This window comes from Thermobia domestica, chromosome 8 (genome assembly GCF_964235325.1).
Source record: "Thermobia domestica chromosome 8, izTheDome1.hap1.1, whole genome shotgun sequence".
Lineage (NCBI taxonomy): Eukaryota > Metazoa > Arthropoda > Insecta > Zygentoma > Lepismatidae > Thermobia > Thermobia domestica.
The window spans coordinates 101,393,203-101,415,374 of NC_137461.1; the positions used below are offsets into that span (position 1 = coordinate 101,393,203).

The following is a 22,172-nucleotide window of genomic DNA, read 5'->3' on the forward strand; positions in this document are numbered from 1 at the left end:
CATACTCTTACAAAATTTATCTACCTTGCAATCCAAAATTATCCACTTATCCACATTTACAAAATTTATCAACGTTGCATTTTCATTTAACATTGGGCGCATAAAGAGTGTATAGCCCAAACGACTCGTCCGATTTAAAATGAAATCTTTGAGTTTTACGTCCCACAGTTATGCCGGTTAGGCTAAAGGAGACGGTGATGATGAGTGATGAATGAAATGGTGGAATGAAGAAAGTGGGAGGAAACGGGAGAGCCCCGAGAAACCCACGCACACGGTGTTTGTCCACCACAAAGTTCACTTGGCGGGGGCTGGGATCGAACCCGGGACCCCAAGCACCAGAGGTGAACGCTCTACCACTGAGCCACCGCGGCCCCCTCGTCCGATTTAAAATGATCCTTTCCTTTAGATTGAAAACGTCATATTTTGAGACGATTTCTCCTCTTACATTTTGTTGTAACTCTGATAATAACAAAGTTACCCTATGTCAGGTGACTTTTGAGACACCCTGTATATACAGGGTGTGTGGGAATTAAACTTTCTATTGAACATTGTTTATAACTTTTTTTTAATACTTAATCGATTTTCATGATATAAAAGCCATTTTGTTCCTTACAATGGTAGAATTTATTACATATCTTATTTATGTCACTGCAGGTATCAGTTACATACCATGGTGCAACGTCTAACTTTGCGTGAGCAGGCTCAGCTGCCATTCCGGTATTAAGTATGACAGTCTGTGGAATAAGTACAGAGACGGTGGCAAAGTGTGAATGAACCTCGTGCCTCAGTTGATCAAAAAACCATAAGCAATTTCTATTAGAAGCTAATGGACAGCAGGTATTAGGAGATACGATCGTCCCTCAACATTTAGGACGGACGAAAATGTGCAAGTGGTTCACGAAATGCTTACTCGAAGTCCTCAGAAATCACAAATAGAGGCATCTTGCGAAAGTGATTTAATCTTACACACAATCCGAGCTGTTCTGAAGGAAGTCTTTAATTCTCCTCCATCGAAAATATTATTGTTAGGAATTATCACCGGAAGACAGTGATCATCGGTTGGAGTATGGTGATCTTGCTTGGTATGAAGACTGATCCGATATTTTCGGTAATATTCTGTAGTCGATTGTCTGATAGATAGATAGTGTCTGATGAAGCCAAAGCAGATAGTCGGCGAAACTTTTACACGTTAGTATTTTTTTACAATAAACTTATTGTTTCGCTCAGCGTGTAGTTTAAATCCGATTTACGTCTGTTAAAAGCAAAGCTTGTGCAATGGAAAATATTTTAAAAACTGAAATCAAAGGAAAAGTAAACATTATCCAGGGTGTCTACTAAAATTCCAAAATGAAATTTTCTGACTTTTTCGTGACCTTTTGTTTACCAAACCATACAATTTCGTAACATTCTCGAGAGCGAATTTGGGTGCAAATTAAGCCGAATTTTCATGCGTGCGATAGAAGAATGCTTTGCTTGCAATTTGATAGCGTCTAAAGCCGACCACAGACATTTTTTGGAGATGAATTTTGACGCTTTATAGAACAAAATTTTCCAGTCTGTATTTATATTCGTACAGATAATATATATCATGACCTAAAATCTTCATTTCGTGACTTTTTCGTGACCAATAGACATCATGTTATCTTGAAAATATTACCACAAAATATACAGATTTGTCATTTCCTTGGCTTGGAAAATGAGATACATCGAAACCATTCTGAGTGATAAGGGTCCAACTAGTTCTGTACAAAGACTCATTAACACTGAGTTGATCACTGTTCTTTCCAAAGTCTTTAAGCACAACGAAAGACGAAATGATGCTTCTAAAACCCAATAATACCTCTAAAATCCAGTAATTCTCATTATTAACTCACGCATCCACTCTACGACTTAAGATTCAAAACAACAGAAACAATGGAATTTATCTTGTACCGATTCAATCTAGTCAGGATTATACAGTCATTCATCTCTCTAACACACATTTTTATATTATCTTGCCCTTAACTCAGTGTCCCGAAAGTTCCTCTTCCAAAGGCTTTCCAATTAACACTATAACATACCCCATGTGCATCCCGCCTATCTTAGACGTCTCAATTACAAGTAGCATGTGCGTCTTTTAGAATTGTCTACGTCACAGTTAGGATAATGTGTAACACTGTTACGAGAAATAAAACAATAGATACCAACTGCTACTTCATACTGATATTTTTCGTATGCAGTACATAAATAAATATTTTTTTCTAGTAGAATAAAATTTATCAACTGCAGGGGTGCGGTGGATCACTGGTAGAGCGTTCACCTCTGGTGCATAGGGTCCTGGGTTTGATTCCAGCTCGCGCCAAGTGAACTTTGTGGTGGACAAGCACCGTGTGCGTGAGTTTTCTCGGGGTTCTCCCGTTTCCTCCCACTTTCTTCATTCCACCATTTCATTTATTTGTCATCATCACCGTCTCCTTTAGCCTAGCCAGTATAACCGTGGGACGTCAAACTTAAGATTTCATTTGATTTTCATTTCTATGAACTGCATCGGACTGACAACGAACGACATTACTTTTAACGACATAAATATTCGTTTCTCTCGATTTTCTCGAAAATTACGCATGACAATTTATTCTCGAAAATATCATTTTATTCAGATCAATAATATAATCTTCTATTTGGACAATACAAGAGTTACAATCATAATTTTGGACTGTATCTCATTAACCATCTCATACACTGTCGTCTTGCTAGTGCTATAATGATAAACCTGATTAATGTATACTTTAGGATCAGTTTTATTTTAGTGAGCTATGTTCTTACCGTACAGAATCATCGTTTAGGTAAAAAAAAAAAGTGTTTTTTTTTCGCAAACTACGCATGAGAATTTATACTCATCAATATAATTTTATTCAGCTCAATGAGATCTATTAATTAGTACGTCTCATCTTTGAACAGTTTTGTTAAATGTTAAGAATAATATAGAATTAAATTCCATATTACATTTCATGGCCTGTTGCTACGGTAACATTTTTCATCACAAGGTCTATACCTTTTTTCCCTTTATCCATTTTTGTCCTCTCATTTCGTATCTACAACTATTTTTGGAAACCCTCGACATTTGTTTCTCTTTGCAAGTTAGCGCATAAACCTACATAATTCTAAATATATTAGTAACAGATTTTAACACTCACCACTCGAAATTTGACTTGCAAACACACTGATTTCCGCTTAATTCCAGCCATGCCCGTCGTATACGTGCGCCGAATACTGGAAGCTCTTCGTAATGACTGAGTCCCCTCTATTCCAACAACTGAACCTCCCAGAGTATTAGAAACAGGGCCTCGTACGGTTACAAACAGCTTACTTATCTCTTCCCTGTAAAACAAAGTCTCACTATATTACAAAACAGAACAAAACTGGATACAAAAACAATATCACTAAGGAATTAAACTGATGCACAATTATGACTATTAAATTAATCTCAGGAAAGAGTCTAAATGCCAAAATTATCATTGGGAATCCCACCTTCGTCAGTGGCTTATTTATTTACATAAACACACATTGCTGTTTCAATCACATCTTATGGCTTCCACTACACAATGAAAACTCATTTTAGGAATGCTTAAACTTATCTGTAACATTCTGAAAACAAAACGCGTAAACCGTATCATAATGAATATAACAGCTTCAAATAAATTAATGTTCCTGTTCCAGTTATTTATTGAAGTTTCAACTGTACTGTGAAAACATTTCCACCGGAATATTTGTATTTGTTGATAACATGCTGAGCAAGTTAAGTAGTTTTTTAAAAAAATACCATTAATATATATTTAGACGCATTCCTGAGTTTAATTTAATAATCACTACAATACATTAAAATTGATGCGAATACTGTTATAAAAGGAAAGGAACAAAATACAGACAATAAGTTCCATAAGATGTTTTTAGAAACAATATTACATTGGCTAAAGCATTAGTAACGTCTTTTTGTTCGTTTATCAACAAATGCTACGAAATGGACACATAGTGAAAGAAACTTATTCGGAGTTCTTAAGCAAAATCATAAGAATTTTTCCAGTATATTTCCGTCAAATATACTTCTCCACAGCAAATTATTACAGGGTAGTACATATTACTTACAATAATAAAACTCGTAATAAAACGAAGTATAGGAGATTATGATTATTGTATAATATATACACAGATGGTATTAAAATAATGGAAACACGTGAAGAAACGGCAACTTCAGTTAATATGTATTAACAGGTACTTTTAATGAAAATATGCGTGTTCATTCATTTCCAATTCCAGGAAACAATAAACATAATCCCTTTTGGTTGGAATACACACTATATTTGCATCACAGTCAGCAGATCCCGGATTAAGCTATTGGAGGCAATTATTTTGACCAACGTTTTCCTATTCTTTTTCTTTCTTGAATAAACGCTGGGGTTTTGTTGTGCATATATAACTATTTAAATTATTTGATATGCACTAACCACAGGTTTCAAAAAATTAAACAAATCAACAAATTCTTGATGTGTCTTATTAAAAGCATTAGAGATTTAAAAGAAAGTTGTCCTTTGCATTATTGAGGAAAGAAAAAAAAAAGAGAGAAAATTATTTATAAAACGTAAACAAAACATTGTACTACACATTAACCAGCCAAAATATTGTCCACCCAGTACTTTTTGAACTAAGTCATTGAGTGGAAATAAGAGGTACAGTGTACAGCAAAATCATTCGCCAGACAGTGACACGAATCTCACTTAATTAGTCAGTGTGATGCTTGTGCGTAGAATGAAGAATGCCGGCCATATATTAGTTTGATAGGTGCCAGACAGCTGGGAAAGAGCATCTCGGAAACAGAGCGACTTGTCGAGTGTTCGCGAGCTCCAGTGGTTAATGTTTTCCAAAGGTGGGCGGCCATACCTCATTACGTATGTCGGATGTTGTGGATTGTCGAGGTTGGTGAAACATGCTAGGGGGCACATTATGGTACAATTAACTACAGACTTTGATAGTGGACAAAATATGAGTGTGTCTGTTCACCGTACACTGTTAAATAAGGGCCTCTGCAGCTGATGTCCCACATATGAACTAATGTTAACCGTACAATATTAGCAATAACGACTGGAATGGATATATGCCCATCGTCATTAGACCTCAGAGCAATGGTACAACGTTGCATGGCACAATGAATCACAATACTGCCTTCATCGGATCGATGGCCGGGTCAGAATCCGTTGTCTTCCTAGGGAAACAGCTGCTCGAAACGTGCACAGTAGGATGACAACAGGTGGATTTATTATGATTTGGGGAATCTTCATATGATTATCCATGGTCCCGATAGTGCATGTGGAGTGCACCATGACTACTTCTAGCTATTGTCAGGTCATTGCTGATCACGTATACCCATTTATGTCGGCCATATTTCCAGCTGGGAATGGCATCTTTCAGCACGGCAATACTTCTTGTCATAAAACCATTGTACTGCAGTGGTTAGAGTAGCATAGTGATGAATTTCAATTGTTGCAATGCCCCCAAACTCACCCGATATTAACTCATTTGAAGGGATGCCATTGAACGTCAGATCCGAGCTCATTGACCTCCTCCACAGAATCTACAGGAATTAAGTGATTTTCGTGTGCAAATGTAGTGCGCCATGCCTCTATCCACCTACCAAGGCTTCATTGCTCCCACGCCAAACCGCATTGTTGCTGTCTTGTGAGGTAGATAGTCACAATTTCTGTTTGGTTAATGCATGCAGAAATAACTATCCTTCTTAGTATTACTGTGAAAACAATGTCATTACAACATTGATACTTAGTTGCTTTAATCAAATAACCATCGCTAAAAGGAAAGCTTAAAAAATAAAGCAAATGTTTCTTAGATGCTGTCAAAATCTTATTCTCATAAATAATTCCTTAATGTATTACTGGACACTTTATTTTCATTCAAGAGGAATTAAATGAACGAGAAATATTGTCACGAATGTGATAAAAGAAGTGACTGAAAGTAAAAAGGCAATTGAGGGACAATTAATAAGTAGTGGGTAATAAATACGATAAAAGGAAGCGATTAGATGATGTAGGTCATGGAAGCTTCTACATTTGTAATATCTGCCAGTAATGACAAAGTACTTCTAGTGACTAGTAGTTGGTCAGTTGTATGACTAGTTTAAAAAAATTATAAATTTATTAATTCTTAAAATTACAAAAGTTTTAAACAAACTGTAAATAAGAATCAGTAAGTACCTCGTGGATTCTTGAAGCAAGAAGATCGCATTTCTTGCAACAGGATTCTCCCGCGACGACTTCAGCCATCCTGAGGCAGTATATAAAACAGGATTTGTTCCCTGAAAATGCTGAAGGATGAACTGGTTGTTTCCTGGTGCTTTTCTGATTAACAATTGGTGTTCTGTGGAAAACGTACAATATATTATTAAGGGAAAAGAATGATCATTTCTTATTTAAAAAACTGAAGTAACTCCCCCCCCCCCTAAATCCGTGGTTTTATATTGTTTCAACAGCTTAGATACACTGAAAGTGATTATTCTGCTGACTCGAGATGTTCAACGAGTACAAGAGAAGGAAGAGATCGTATCCAAAATTAAACCACATACACATATTTTCAAAATAACCCAAATATCTCAATTACCGTGGAACGAAAAATGAATTCTTTAAAACGAAAAGTGTGGAAAAACTACTTTTGGAAGCTGAAACTCGAAAACCAAGGAATCTGATTAAAACGGTTCGAGAAATTATGACAAACTAATATTTATTATGTTTAAATAACAATCTTTCAAAATCATGGGGTACTTGCATAGAACCTCTATGTCAGTTAAGTCTAGGCATAACAATGATTTGCAAAACTGACTCAACTATTATAAAATTTGTTAAGTAATTACTGTGTGTTACGAAACATAAATATTCGCCAAGTGGGCTTTGTGGCGGACAACCATTACTGAGAAAAAGAACATAGCATAGATATGCATTTTTGCTAGGAATTTAAAAGTCTTAGTTAAATTCCGTACGCTAAACTGTAAAAGTCGAAAATAGACAAATAAATGAATTATAATTTGTCATGTAAATTTAAACATACTGTAGTTAAACCTAAAAATCCATTTTTTTTTTAAAACTGTTTTTCAGATAATAAACTACTTCCCTAGCTTCATGATACTGGTGTTAGTATATGCCATTTCAAGGCACCTTTACCAAAATACAGCAACATTCAACAAAAAGTATCTGTAGTTAAACGTGCAGTAAGTTTGCGACAATCATTAAGAGATTTCGCACCATTTGATTGGTATGGATATGAAAATTACACATAATTACACAAATATGCACTCAGTATCTAACCAAGAAATTGTTAATGTCAGGAGACTGTAAATAAAACAGTACCTCTATCTCCATAATGAGCAAACAATCTCTCGAGGAAGCTTTCGTCGCTAGCACCAGGGAACACAGCTTCTTCGTCCAATAACCATAGAAGTCCACGACGATCAATATCCCGCAAGTCAGTTTGTGATGTTCTCAACATTGCATGCTGTGAAGTTTTGTCCATCAATGATACTAGTGAAGCCGGTGTTGATAGCTCTCCCATGTCCTCGAAGTTGTAGTCGATGTTCTCCTAAAATTAAATAATGATAATTAAGTTACATACTAAAAAATCAAATAGGTTATTTCTCTTAGCAATAAACGTTAAGCAAATATGTATGCAGGATAAATTGCATTATTATTGTTTTAAAAGGACTATTATTCTTACAAAACCAGCTGCTTTTAACTTTTCTCCTATTTATTTTCCTTGTACCTTTTTCTTTTATTTAAGAGTATTCATTTGGCTCCCACCTACATTTTTACGTTTTCACCACATCACGTATAAACGTCGTGTAAATGGATTGTTCATATCACCCTTTAATACGGAATTCTCAAATCCAACCCAAAGTTTTAAGAAGGCTTTTATACGAATAAATAATTATTAGTAAGACAGATTTATGAGGTGCTGCTGTTTACTGTTTAACAATTCATTTACAAACATATGGCATGCAACTGACTTATTTAACAATATTAAATAAATTAACAATATTTAAGGAAAGGGAAGACACCCCATTTCTTTATAAACAGACTGTTGATATTTTCATTTCATTCTTGACTTTAGGTAAAGTTTCTGAATCTATACTATTATGCTGTTTCTTTTGAAGATTTCGAAACGACTTTTTCTCCTGTTTTAATTTTGCGTGAACATGACTTTACGGAGAGCAGAAAACTTAAAGTACAAGGTATTTTTAGGAATGAGAATTTCAAATAAATAAAACTAAATTAAATAGTTCATTAGCGGACCTGATTTGTGATTCACGTCCATTTTTAAAGGTTCATAAGTCTTTAGGTAATATTACTGCATTCTGTGAATTAATACCTCGACGGTCTAATTATACACTTGATTTATCATTGAGTTAAGCCATTATAATGAATTAAACCATTGTCTTTTATGCGTATTTGCCGCATTACTTTCCAATACCATTATTTCTATTTCAGTCACCAGCTCCCTATAGTCTCCCTTCATGATGATGAATGGACATCGAAAATCTAGCAGCCATCAAGAGCGAAACTCATATCCACATATAAACCACCAGAAAACGAGCTACCCACACGATTAAAGAAGTATGTTATGGTCTTATTACACGGTTTGCTTAATGAATAAGTGTCAATTGACATATGACTTTGGTTTTGGCACTAGTGGATCCAGAAGAATCACTTGGAAGGTGTGAATCGCCTCCTGGACGATTAACGTAGGTTCGAGATAAGGAATATAAGTATAAAGGTACATTTTAGCTTAAAATCCTCGAAACTATTTGTTGGACCCCTAAAAAAACACGTATTAGATGGGAGGGTCCATGTAGCTCTGTTTATCGCAAAACCAACTGGCCTTAGAAGAAAACAGCAGCTTTGAAGGGAGAAGGGGGAGGTTGCTCCTTCCGTTCTCCCCATGGATTCGCCATTGATTTGTAGAGATACAATCTATATTGCAAAGACTAAAAAAATATGCTTTCCATACTGACAAATGTTCGACAATTATAAACAACAAACTTTTCATGCTATTCTATTCTTTTAAGTTCCACTGAGTTAAGGATTATATATATATATATATATATATATATATATATATATATATATATATATTCTAGGCATTAAAAACTTCTATAACGTTTCGGCATTATTTTCAGATTGTCTTTCTTTCTTTCATGGAGGACTACTGATGAAAGAACTGTTGTAATGCCAAAACTTTACTAGAATTGCGTGTTTTTGTTATTTACAAGCTCAGTAGAGTTTACATAAAACTTGGGATATTGTACATGAAAGAGTATACATAGAATCACACTAAATTGTACACTGAGGAAATAAATTCACTTAAAAACTATAATTAAAAAAAAACTGTTTTCAAGAATCTTTTTGGAGATGAGAAATGCGTAAAGTACTTGAAGACGGTTCAATAAATTTAGACAGAAGAAACTTTAGCTGAAAACAAATATTGGTAAGGACTCGTAACTACGCTATTTTGAACGCTTCATGGGATTATCATAATCAATTTCCAACGCTATGGTTGTAGCTTAAATAGCTAAAAATGGAATAAAATGGTAAGCGAAAGCAGAATGTTGATAATTATTCCAATTTATTAGTTCTTAATGCTCTTTTATTTTGTGTGACTTAGATATTACATAAATCATTTACTGCTATGTATTATTATAAAATTTATAGAAAAGCTCCTTGTAACACATGCTAATTAATATTTCGTTTTGACTTCGACTACACTCACAAACTAATCAGCATATGAATACTGCTCATTCTAGTTTTAGAACTATGTGTAACTATATATAAATATAGTTTGTCTAAAGTAAACATAAGGACAAACATTCCGTATCATTTTCAGTAGTATTCATAAAACCAATCTGGGGCCACTTCCTCAAACCAGGCTTTTTTATATATGAAATCCTCCAGCATAGAATCTAATTATACACATCGAAAATTACAAATCCACTACTAACCATAGTACTTTAACAAAGTAAATTGAGTAATTGCACTGCATACAGGTATTTATGACATTTAAAAATCAAACAAAAATGAACTAAGTATTTTGAATATTTTATATTTAATAAATCATGAAAAAGTGTGTAATTTGTGGAGAATTAAAACAATACCAAGAGTTCTCTAGAAATGGTAATACAAGACGAGATGAGTGTAAAGCATGCCGGAATAAAATGAGCAAACAAAATGATGAAACAGAAAAAATGGGCGCGTTTGCTTATCATGTTGTAAATCCTGAACAATTATCTGAAAAAGAATTTAGAGACTTACAAAACGAATTGAATGATATCAAACTAATGTTTTTAGAATTTTACATCGACTACAAGAATGGGAAAGCTCAACTTGATGAAAGAGCAAAATATCATCTTAATAAAATACACGAGCTGTGGAATAATGCATTACCCTATAAGAATTTAGACTACTATTTTAGTTTTAAGAGCCATCATATTTTTATTAATCATATTAATAATAAGAAGTGGAGTGATTATATAAGTGCATTTTTGAAATGGAGGGTAAGGATGATGCCTTATTCAAATTGGGAGTAAAGATAAATAAACTACTGTTTTTATGACATTTAAAATCATAAAAACTTACATCTAAAAAACTTACAATGGAATCCTACACAAAATATATTTATTGCATCTTAATCTCCAGTTTATAAGCTTTCATTTGACACTTGAAGCATGAAAATCCGTTAATAATTAGCTTTAAAAACTCAATGAGAAGGGATACATACAAATACTATATCTACTTCGGAACAGGTGATCTGTCACTGATTCATTTTGAACGATTCCAGTATCAGCACAGGACCGTTCAATCCAATTCTCTTTCCTTCTTCCCACACCAACATACATATATACACATTAGCCTGTCTTCCTTCAACAAAACTTTTTAGCTAGCACTCGTGAGAGATGGAGCTGTATACCGATGACGTAGTATAATACCTGTTAGACAACGTCATATATACATATTCAAGCACTCTTTTTGTCTTCACCAGAGGGAGCTGTATACTGATGACGTTGTATAATAGCTGTTAGACTGCGTCACTGAATCCACAAAAAAATATCTCTCGAGTCTTTTTCTCTCCTTCCTTCCCATCAACACTCAGTGATAAACTACATGATATGGGACACCATCTATTGAGTAGGTGAGTAACTTCTTGATCATAGCCATCTAGCTGGTAAATATAGCTACACATGATTTCCTCAAATAAAAGAAAGAAATTCACAACTCACATGCTGTTCTCACTAGATCTTTTTACCATGCAGTGTCTCCAACTCAATATATTTTTTCGGAACGTTCCAGGATTTTAATTTTTCAAGATATCGCTTTAAAACATATCGGGATGAATTCACCCCATTACTAATAAATATGATAATTGTTAAAAGTGAGTTGGCAACACTTGCAGTCCCACCCCCAAATAACGTTATTATTTAATACCTCGGTCCCTAATTAACCGATTTTCAAAATTCAAACGACAAATGAATACTAATAACATAACGAATTTTTTAAAATGCATAAATGTTTGCATAACCCAAAGGATACTTTTCCTTTTTTCAATATCTCCACAAAATTTCAACAAATCGAAAAAATAAAAATACTACCATAAGTCAAATAAAATTTTAAGACTTTTTTAAAGAATAACATTTTCCCGAAAACTCAAAAATAAACCCGTAAAAAATTCCCAAAATTTTGAACTTGCTGTAACATCGTCAAATATTAACCGATTTTCAAAATTCAAACGGCAATCGATAGACAAATAAATTTCCTATCTACTGAATGTCTTATAAATTGCATAACTCTAAGGATATAATTACAAAAACTCAAATAAATCCCTTATTTATACATGTATCTTTAAAATTCAAATGACATTGTGTTCTAGGTCTTACACTCTAGGTTCAAAAAACACTTATACACTTAAAATTACAAGTTCGGATATTGATAATGAAATCATAAAAACACTTATACACTTAAAATTACAAGTTTTATTTTTTGGATTCATTTCTAAAATAAAACTGATGTATTTTATAACCATTATCTAAATCTTTCAAACCTTCATACTTAACAAACAGCTTACTGTTTTTCAAATCTTTCAATACTTGCTCAGTTTCATCATTATATCTTTGTGGTAATAACGTCTTATATTTCTCATCTAAATGTACTAAAACTTTTTGACCATAACGCTGTGTTTGAATCAATTTCCATAATGTTATCTCGTACGCTTTACCTTTTTCTAACTCATCTATGCGAAGGAATCTCAATGCTTTAACATCATTTTTTTTATTCAAATAATTAGCCATAGTTTATTTATTATAAGGAAAATGCTCGTTTTATGAGAAATTCATAAAACCAATCCTCATTTACATATAGAAAATTTACATAAAATTTACATACAGAACTCAACAGCTGGATAATTATCTTTTAAACCAGTGTATTTGATTTTTATTCCATCTTTAACGATCTCATCAATCATTTTATCTGTTAAGTGTTTTGTAAATCTAGGTGGAAGAAATACCTTAAACTCTTCACACTCAATTAATATGCTTTTTCCATACTTAGTTTTAATCTTTTCCATTTTCACAATCTTATATTCTGTATTTAATTCTAATTCTCTTAATCCAATAACTTGTTTTTGTTCAAGACTTCCAAGTTTATTTAAAAGCTCAATATGACTTGACATCGTATTTATTATATAGAAAATCAATGAACACTCTTCAATTTTTATCTTCACCAAAAAATATTTAATCATTTTTTATCAATTTCGTTTATGGAAAAACTTTAATACAAACATACATTTAACTATCTAAAACTCTTCTACTACTTTCTCATTCTTAGGGTCATATGTAAAGTTCTTTTCTCCAATTAAAATCGCATAACATATAGTATTAGCAGCCACAGCTTCTGCAAAGTCTACTACAATCTTTATGTTTGTTCTCTCATTTACCGATACATTCTTCCTCTTACTACAATTAATCACATACATTGGTCTGTTATCTATAAACTCTTTAGGATCATAGTACATTTCGGTATTGCCACATGTTATTCTCTTAAATGCAGTATAATCTTCGTACATCTTAAAATAATCCTTGTTAGCAATATCTAAGTTTCTTAATTCTTTTGGAAATACCTCATTCCTTCCATTCTTAAGATAGATATTCTTTACCTTACAATTATCAAACTTACTTGCATCTGCTGTTTGTTTGCCACTTCTATCAGTTTGGAACATTACAACTACAAAATCAGGCATATCAAATTGTCTAGAATTAAATTGAGTAGTAACATCAAACTCCAAGAAAGAACCTACAACAGTCTTCAGAACACATTGATAAGTATGGAATGAAAACATGATTTTAGGTTCTTTAAGAATATTCAACTTTAACTTGTTTTCATAATTAGATTCGTATTCAACAATAGGCATTCTTATCTCCATACTTTTTATTGTTATTTTTTTATCATGAGGAGCTGCTGCATCTGCCCCTGTTCCAACCCATTTGTACAAGACATCGTTATTGTTGTTAGCTTTTGTAAATGTTACTCTCAATCCACCTTTCCACATAACCTCTTTATAATCACTTAAAAAGCCAGGAATTAATCTTAATGGGTACAAAACACTAAAGTCCTTTCTTAGACCAAGTTTATCATCTGTTTCAAATCCTGCTTGTTTTAGATATTCAACTTCTGGTTTGGAAATCTTTAATGTTCCGATAGCTGTTGATGTTATTCCTGGTAGCTCAATCTTATCTATAACAACACCATGCTTTCTAACCTCAATTTGAGAAAAGAAGAATGGTAAGAAGTTATCTACAAGTTTTATAGTATCATTTGCACCAAATGTTCCTCCGACTGATGCACCAACAATTTCAAAAGTCAAATGACAATCTGCTTTGTGTGGATGTATAAAGCCATCACCCACATCGAAATCAAACTCAATATCTTTGTTAGCTTCATTCAAATTATTAAATGTTCTTGTGTTAGCTTTAAAGCTCTGTAACTCGTAACTCTCAACACTATCCATTTATTATAAAGAAAATCTTGAAACAACGCTTTTATGGGATATACCCATAAAAGAATCATACATAATAACAATTAAAAACTTATAATCCCCATCCTAACTTAACCTTAGCATTCATAGCAGTACCAACCCCAAAAGCAGCTAATCGTTCACCAATTGACGCATCACTACTAAATGCTCTTTTCCATGCTTTAGTTTCTAGTTCCTTATCTGCAATGTCTTGACTCTGTATCTTTATTATCTCTGTAGTATATATCATGTTCTTTACAAGCCTCATCTAATGGGTTAATACCTTCATCACCTCTCTCTAACCTTTCTTGTAGCTTAGTCCCAGGCCCGCAAAATCTAAAACCTGGAATATGTAATTCAAATGGGAGTTTATTAATCAAATCATTTACTAATCCTTTTCCAAGCTTCTCATCATTCCAGAATCGTGGTGGCAGCGTATTCAATATCTTTATCAAATAACCTATACCTTTTGGATCATTAGGAATAAATTGTGAAAGCTTATTATTAATCATACTCACTATACCTACTTTCTCATTATAAAAGTTATTATTACCAGCCTTTTCTTCTCCATCTATAACTATTAGCCGATCAATTAACTTTCTCACATCATCCATCCATATATATTCTTTAGGTATCTCTGTATATTGTTTAATTCCTTCGCCAGTCCTTTTAGGAGTTGGAGGTAAAGATGGTTTAATATAATTATCCCAAATAGGCTTGATAATATTAATGTACTTAGAACCTCTATTAGATGCTACTTTTTTATCTCGATTATATTTTTGGAAGGCAGCATCTGATTCTATTATTATTTCCTTGTACTGTTCAAAATCGTCATCATCATAATCTTCAATGGTTTTATTAGTGTTCGTCGTTAACAATTCCCATAGACCTTCTGTTCCTTTATAAGTTTTACCATTAATTATCAAATCATCACTATTCACTTTAACTTCAGAATTTCCTATCTTATTTATTATTTTTCCATCTTCTTCTACAGTTCTTATTCCAAATACACTATCATTTCTTTTACTATAATATTTCGTTGCAATCTTACCAAATGATTGTGCTGTTGTTAAAGGCTTTACTCCTTCAACTTTGTCTTTAATTTGTTTTCTCATTTGTTTTATTTCTCCCGTTATAGGTGTATCACTACTACTTGGAGAACTATCATAAGTTATCTTTTTAGGTGTTTCTAGTAGACTAGGATCTATTGAAGCCGTCTTATGTACAACTGGAACAAGTTCAGTTATTAGATTTTTATTTTGTTCTGCTACTTCTTTGATCTCACTTCCCAAGTTTTGAATAGCATCAATTACAGGTTGTTCTTGTGTTTTAAATTTATCATATATACCTGCTCTTTCTTTCTTCCAAGATTTGAAGCCCTTTATCAAGAACTCCTTTAACTTGATATTCTTATTAATATCTTTCTCATCCATTTATTATATAGAAAACGAACAAACGTCAATAAACGTCAAAGAACATCAATAAACGTCAAAGAACATCAATAAACGTCAATAAACATCAAACGTTTAAGAAGTGTTTTATCTTGTTCCTATACTTACCATTGTTTACCTTCCTTGTCATATCAATTACTATAAAACCATAATCTTCTTGTCAACATTTTGAACATATCTCTTTAAATTTATCATAAGACATATCTCCTCCAACAAACTCATTATACACATGTTTAAGATTAGTATCATCTTGTCTGAATATGCATAGGAAGTTAACGTTATCTCTTATAAGCTGTTTAGGCACTTTTGAATATGTTTGTGCAAGATAGAAACAGTCTAAATGTCTATGCCTACCTCTTGTAAAGTAATTTCTAACAGTATCTTGATTCTCCAAAATGTAATCATCAAACACAACAACAGAGTATTCTTCACATTCATCAATAGGTACAATAGAATCATTACCGCTTAAGAACGTTGCTATTTGCTTCTTAAACTTTAGTTCTGCTTTTTCAAATCGATCTTTTAACTGTTCATACTTTGGCTGATTCATGCTTTTAGAATATATGTAGAAGTAATTATTGTTTAACCAACCTGGCTGTAATAAGAAGTTAAATAACAAAAACGTCTTACCAACCCAGACGGACTCACTATAAGGCATCGAACATCAGGTATAAGCTCTCCATTTCTTTTCTTAGCTGTTGTTTCTTCTATCATCTCTTTTACATCCCAATTAATAGTTTTCTTACTCATTTATTATAGAGAAAATCGACTTTGTATGATCTTATATCTTTAAGTTGTTCTCTGATCTTAAGCAACGTATCTTTTATATATTCGTTATCCATTTCACCATTTAATGTTATTATCATCTCTAACTGTTCTTTAAATGAGTTAATACAAGTGACAATGGTTTTATATTCGTCTTTTCTTTTGCTTATGTTTAACTTAGAAGACAAACCTGTTATTATAGCACTTCCAGTTGCAAGAGACGTTGTTAATATTGAGTAAATTGTTACAGGTATAAAAATATTAATAAATCCAGTTGTTGCAGAAAGTATGACTGATAACGTGATCAAAGTGTAGTATGCATATTTAACAATTCGTAGTTTTCTCTTTTTCTTTAAACTGTATTCTAACTTTTGAATAACATCTTCTATTAACTTGATTGATTTACCTAGAGATATTCCAAGAGAGAAAGTAAACTCATTCATTTATTATATAATAAATGGCTAAGGTATTTAAGTTAACGAGTGATACTTCTGTTTTAAAGAAGAAACTCCACTACGAATTAGACAACAGTAGCAACTATTTAAGTATAGGACTAGTTGGGTTTTACAGTACATATCTAACTCCAAACATAACAACAGAAAAAAACAGTTTCTCATATGGTGACAGACAAGTTTTTATACCAGAAGGGCAATATAATTTAAAATCACTTAATGAATATTTAAAATCTCAATCCATCAACATAACATTATCAGAAGATCATTTAAGAAATAGAGTTAAAATTGAAACTGATAGTAATGATGTTACAATTGGGAGTATAAGCACTGTACTCGGGTTTAATGTTTTTGAAGTTTTAGAAAAGAACAAAACACATATTGGAAGTAAGTTGCCAAAGTTTCATCCGTTTGATACTATAAATGTTCACTGTAATATAGCAGATGGCATGTTTGTTAAAGATACAGAATACACACATAGAGAAACAGGGATCATAGCATCATTTAAAACAGATGCTGAGTTTAAACATAGCATCATTTACGAACCTACTTATCCATTATTTTTCCCTATATCCAAAGACAAGGTTGACAATTTTGAGATAAGGATAACAGATGAGAATGATTCCTTAATTGATTTTGGTGGAGCAACAACAACTGTATTTTTACAAACTAAGATTTTCTCTTAAAGATATGTTTAAGATTTTCTCTTAATGTTGTTGTTGATTTTCTCTTAAATAAATAGGAAGATGTGTTCTATTAAAGGTTGTATGTTTAGTGTTCCTTATAACGAACTAAAGGATTTAAATATTGATCATGTATTAACAAAGAAACAACTTAACGATAAAGCCAAGAAAATTAAAGAAGGTAAAGGAATGGATTTAACTTTAACTACTGCACAAATGAAAAAGATTAAGAAAGAGCATATGGGCGGTTTTATCTTTACAATTCCAGCCATTTTAGCAGCTTTAGGAGCAGTTGGCTCATTAGCAGGTGGTGCAGCAGCGATTACTAAAACTGTACTGGATGCTAAGAAGAATAAACAAGAACTTGAAGAACAAAAAAGACACAATATGGCTATGGAAGAAAAGCAGGGGGCAGGTAAACCAAAGAAGTCAAAAAACTAAAACCATTGACCAACTTCGATATAGAGAGGTTGGTTAAAGAATTAAAGATAAAACAATTTAGAGGCGTATTTATGAGTGATGAACTTCCACAAAAACCCTATATAAATGAATGTGGTGTAGTTAACTTTGATAAATCAGAAAACATTGGTACTCATTGGATATGCTATTGGAAAGATAACAACATAAAGTACGTGTTCGATTCTTATGGTGGTGTTCCTCCTAAGCAGCTAGTACAATATCTTGGTACCGAAAACTTATTTTACAATGATGAACGAATACAAGACTTTAATTCAGTTATATGTGGTCATCTTTGTGTTAAGGTTTTAAATCTTCTAAATCAAGGGTATTCTTTTAGTGACGTTATGTATATGATTAAAAATGATTAAATATTATTAAGTTTAAGTACTTTTATGGTTTATATTCATAAAAGTTTTGTTTTAAGATAAATATGGAAGCTATACACAATAGATTTTTAGATTATTTTGAGAAAAATGAGGATGAACTAGATGCACTAGTTAGATTTAATTTTAATTGGTATTTTCGGGATGTTAGTAAGATAGACTTAAAAGATAAAAACAACGCATATACAGTTGTTCAGTTATGGAAAATGTTAATACCTAAATTTTTGTATACGGAAGAAGAGTTGGTAAAGTTATATCCAATAATTACCTTAAAGGATATGTTATCAAATTATAACACCGGACCATTAAAATGCAGTAATTGTGGTAGTAAGTCATTAACAAAAGGCAGGAGTACATATATTTGTCATAATTGTTTTGTAGGGAATGGTTTTGTTTACAGTACTTGTGAAGGAATGAGAGCTGCTTGCGTAAGAAAACCATGGTATGATACTATAAAAAGATTTAAGTTACAGTTATCTCGTTTATACAAGCTTTACAGTATAGAATTATTCCTGAAGAGGTGTTCAAGGTGTTAAATGATGAATTTAGAAATATATCAAAACATTTAATATCAACAAAAGATGTTCTAGAAGTATTAAAGAAAAACAAATACACAAAATATTATGATGATGTTTATTTAATACACTATCACCTTACCGATCAAAAACCATTAAACTTACGACATATGGAAGAAACACTTATAACGGACTTCGAAAACTTATACAAAACCTTTAAAGAACTGTATCCGAAAAGAGTATTGTTTATTAACTTAAAATGTGTATTGTACTATGTGTTGAAAAAGCACGATGTTCATGTTGATATTGATTTTAAACACTCATCTAAACAAATAGAGATGTTAAAGAAATGTTTTGAAAAATTAGGATGGACATTTTCTGTATAATAAATGAGTATGGATATATTTGGTAATGTTAAAGATAGAAAAGATAATGTTGATATTAGTGAAGAAAAATTAAAATTGTTGGAGAATTTAAATGATGTTGTTAGCGTAAGTCAACTTAGATCAATAGAAACCCAATTAGAGAACGATAGAAAACGATTTGAAGATGCATTAGAAACGTTACAAGACACATACATAAAGAAAGAAGATCTTCAAAAGGTTAGGATGGATACTACTAAATTGATTATGCAGAAAGAAACTGTACCTCTACTATATCGATTAAGAGCTAAAAACGTTAAGGAGCCAATCTTTAGAATATTTAATCTCTCTAACGGTTACAAATTTCTCTATAATGGGAAAATAATGCACATGGATTTAAGTTTGGATAAATACTTTTTAGACATACATTTAGGTGATACTTTGATTGAAAATATACCTTTTGATTTTAAGAAGAATGATATAATAACGATTAAACCAACTAAAAATTCGGCTATGGAAGAAGGTCAATTATTGTTTGTTGTGATGTACATAGAAAGAGAGCTTTCCTAAAGACGTTTGCTATATAATAAATATGGATATTTTTGGTAATGTATCTAATGCTATTGATAAACAAGATCTTGTAACATTAGAACAGCTTGAATCAGTGAAAAAAAAGAGTTTAATTTACTTACAAGAAAAGAAATTGTTGAAGTTCCATGTCGATTGGCAGAAGATGATCTTGGGAAACTAGTCTTTTTTGTACATAATTTAGCTGCTGCCTATAAATTTCTTTATAGAGGTAGGTTAATGCATATAGAATCGAGTTTTAATAAACATCTTATAGACTTATTTTTAAATGACGTTTTAGTTGAAAGTTTTCCATTACACTTTAATATAAATGATCAGTTAGCAATTAGACCATCTAAAGATTCTGAATTGAAAGAAGGTAAGTTATTATTGATTATTATGTATGTAGAAATAGAAGATGAAAACGAATCAAGTGATGATGATGATAATGTTAAAAGTATAGTATTAGGTAATGATAAATTTTAATTTTTTTTTTTTTTTTTATTTTCTATACAATAAATAATGATGATGTATTGTGTTAAGTGTAAGAAGTTAACAGAAACGGAGAAAGATACCATTAGAATTGAACAAACAAAGAATGGAAGATATCTAAAGAAAGGTATTTGTTCTGTATGTGGTGTTAATAAAACTCAATTCGTTAAAAAGCCCGATTGACTAGAAGAAGGTAAAGGTGTTAGAGAAGACATTATAGAAGAAATTCACAAACCATCTAGAAAAAACTTTGACAGATTAAGTGTAGTTATAAAAGGTATCGATGATCTTTGGCAAGCTGATCTTGTTGAAATGAATAGTGGAGTATTAAAAGGTGTTTCCAAATTAAATAAAGGTTATAAGTATCTGCTAACGATTATAGATGTGTTCTCTAAATATGCGTTTGCTGTTCCTGTTAAAGATAAGAGTGGGAAAAATGTTACAGAAGCATTCGAATCCATATTAAAAACGAGAAAACCTAGTAACTTACAAACAGATCAAGGTAAAGAGTTTTACAATAAAGAGTTTAAGAAGTTGATGGAAGAAAATAAGATTAATCATTACTCAACCTATAGTGGTAAGAAAGCTTCTGTTGTTGAGAGATTTAATAGAACACTTAAACAAAACATGTGGAAAAGGTTCACAACACAAGGAAATTATAAATGGATAGAGATATTACCAACACTGGTTAGTGAGTATAATAATAGAGTACATAGAACAATTGGTTTAAAGCCTATAGAAGTTAATAAGAAGAATGAGCGAACAATATTGGAAAAAGTGTATAAAAAAGAATATAGGCGTGTTAAATCTAAATACAAATTAGGTGATTATGTTCGTATAAGTAAATCGAAAGGGTTATTTGAGAAAGGATATACACCTAATTGGTCAACAGAAGTATTTGTTATTAGTGTAGTTATTCCATCTAATCCACCTACATATAGAATTAAAGATTTAGAAGAAGAGGATGTACAAGGTAGATTTTACGAACCAGAACTATTACAGACGAAACATAAAGATGAATACTTGGTGGAAAAGGTGTTGAGAAAGAAAGGTGATAAAGTATATGTTAAATGGCTAGGGTTTGATGATTCACATAATAGTAGGATAGATAAGAGTAATGTTGTAGTGTAAAATATAAATGTTTGTCTTTTATGGTTATTATTCCATAAAAGGTTAGCGAACCGTTACTCTCTGTGTTAGATGATTATGTAAGGGTGTAACGATTTCGAAAGAGTTAATACTTGATATGACAAGATGGTGAATGAGAATTTATTTGTGTGGGTAAAAACTCCGAAAATGATTAAATCAACATTTTTATATAATAAAATATGAGTACTATGGATAATTCGTGTAGTTTAAATGATATTTGTTATGAACAGATTAAGGGTAATTATTGGTATGGTATTTTTGGTGATTTTAAATTGATTATAGATAAGAGTACAGGATACTTTAACGCTACTAAGTTATGTCAAGATGGTGGCAGGAGGTTTGATAGTTGGCTTCAAAATAAAGAATCAAGAACATTAATAAAAAGATTAGAAGAAGGGCATCAATCCCAAAAAATATATTACGTGGTTAGTGGAGGAAGAATAACAATAATCACGGGTACATATGCTCATCCAGACTTGTTCCAAGAAATAAAAAGATGGTCTCAATTGAAAAAAGATAATGATAAGTCAGGTTTTGTTTATATAGCAACTACCAAACAGCACCAAGAGAAGAATATATATAAAGTGGGTTATACAAAAAACCTTGAACAACGCCTAGGTCAGTTTAATGAGTTTAGACTTGACTTCGAGCTATTTCATTATGAAGAAACGTATAAGACAAATGATGCTAAAAAGTTAGAGTCACTTGTGCATAAACAATTAGATGAATTTAAATATAAAGGTGAATTTTTCAAGTGTGAACTCAACACGATCAAAGAAGTTATAGAAGAAATTCAGGATGATGAA

General features: G+C 32.0%; 1 protein-coding gene across 3 annotated transcripts in view; it reads right to left on the reverse strand.

The window, feature by feature from the left end:
• The window catches only part of Mhcl (Myosin heavy chain-like), a 545,621-nt gene that overhangs the window by 316,361 nt on the left and 207,088 nt on the right, over positions 1–22,172 (reverse strand). For all 3 annotated transcript variants that reach the window (XM_081768806.1, XM_081768805.1, XM_081768807.1), the window contains 3 exons: positions 7,386–7,614; positions 6,240–6,402; positions 3,174–3,357 (listed from right to left, as the gene is read on the reverse strand). In XM_081768806.1, the coding sequence (XP_081624932.1) occupies positions 3,174–3,357; positions 6,240–6,402; positions 7,386–7,614 (576 nt within the window). The remainder of the gene's footprint in view (positions 1–3,173; positions 3,358–6,239; positions 6,403–7,385; positions 7,615–22,172) is intronic.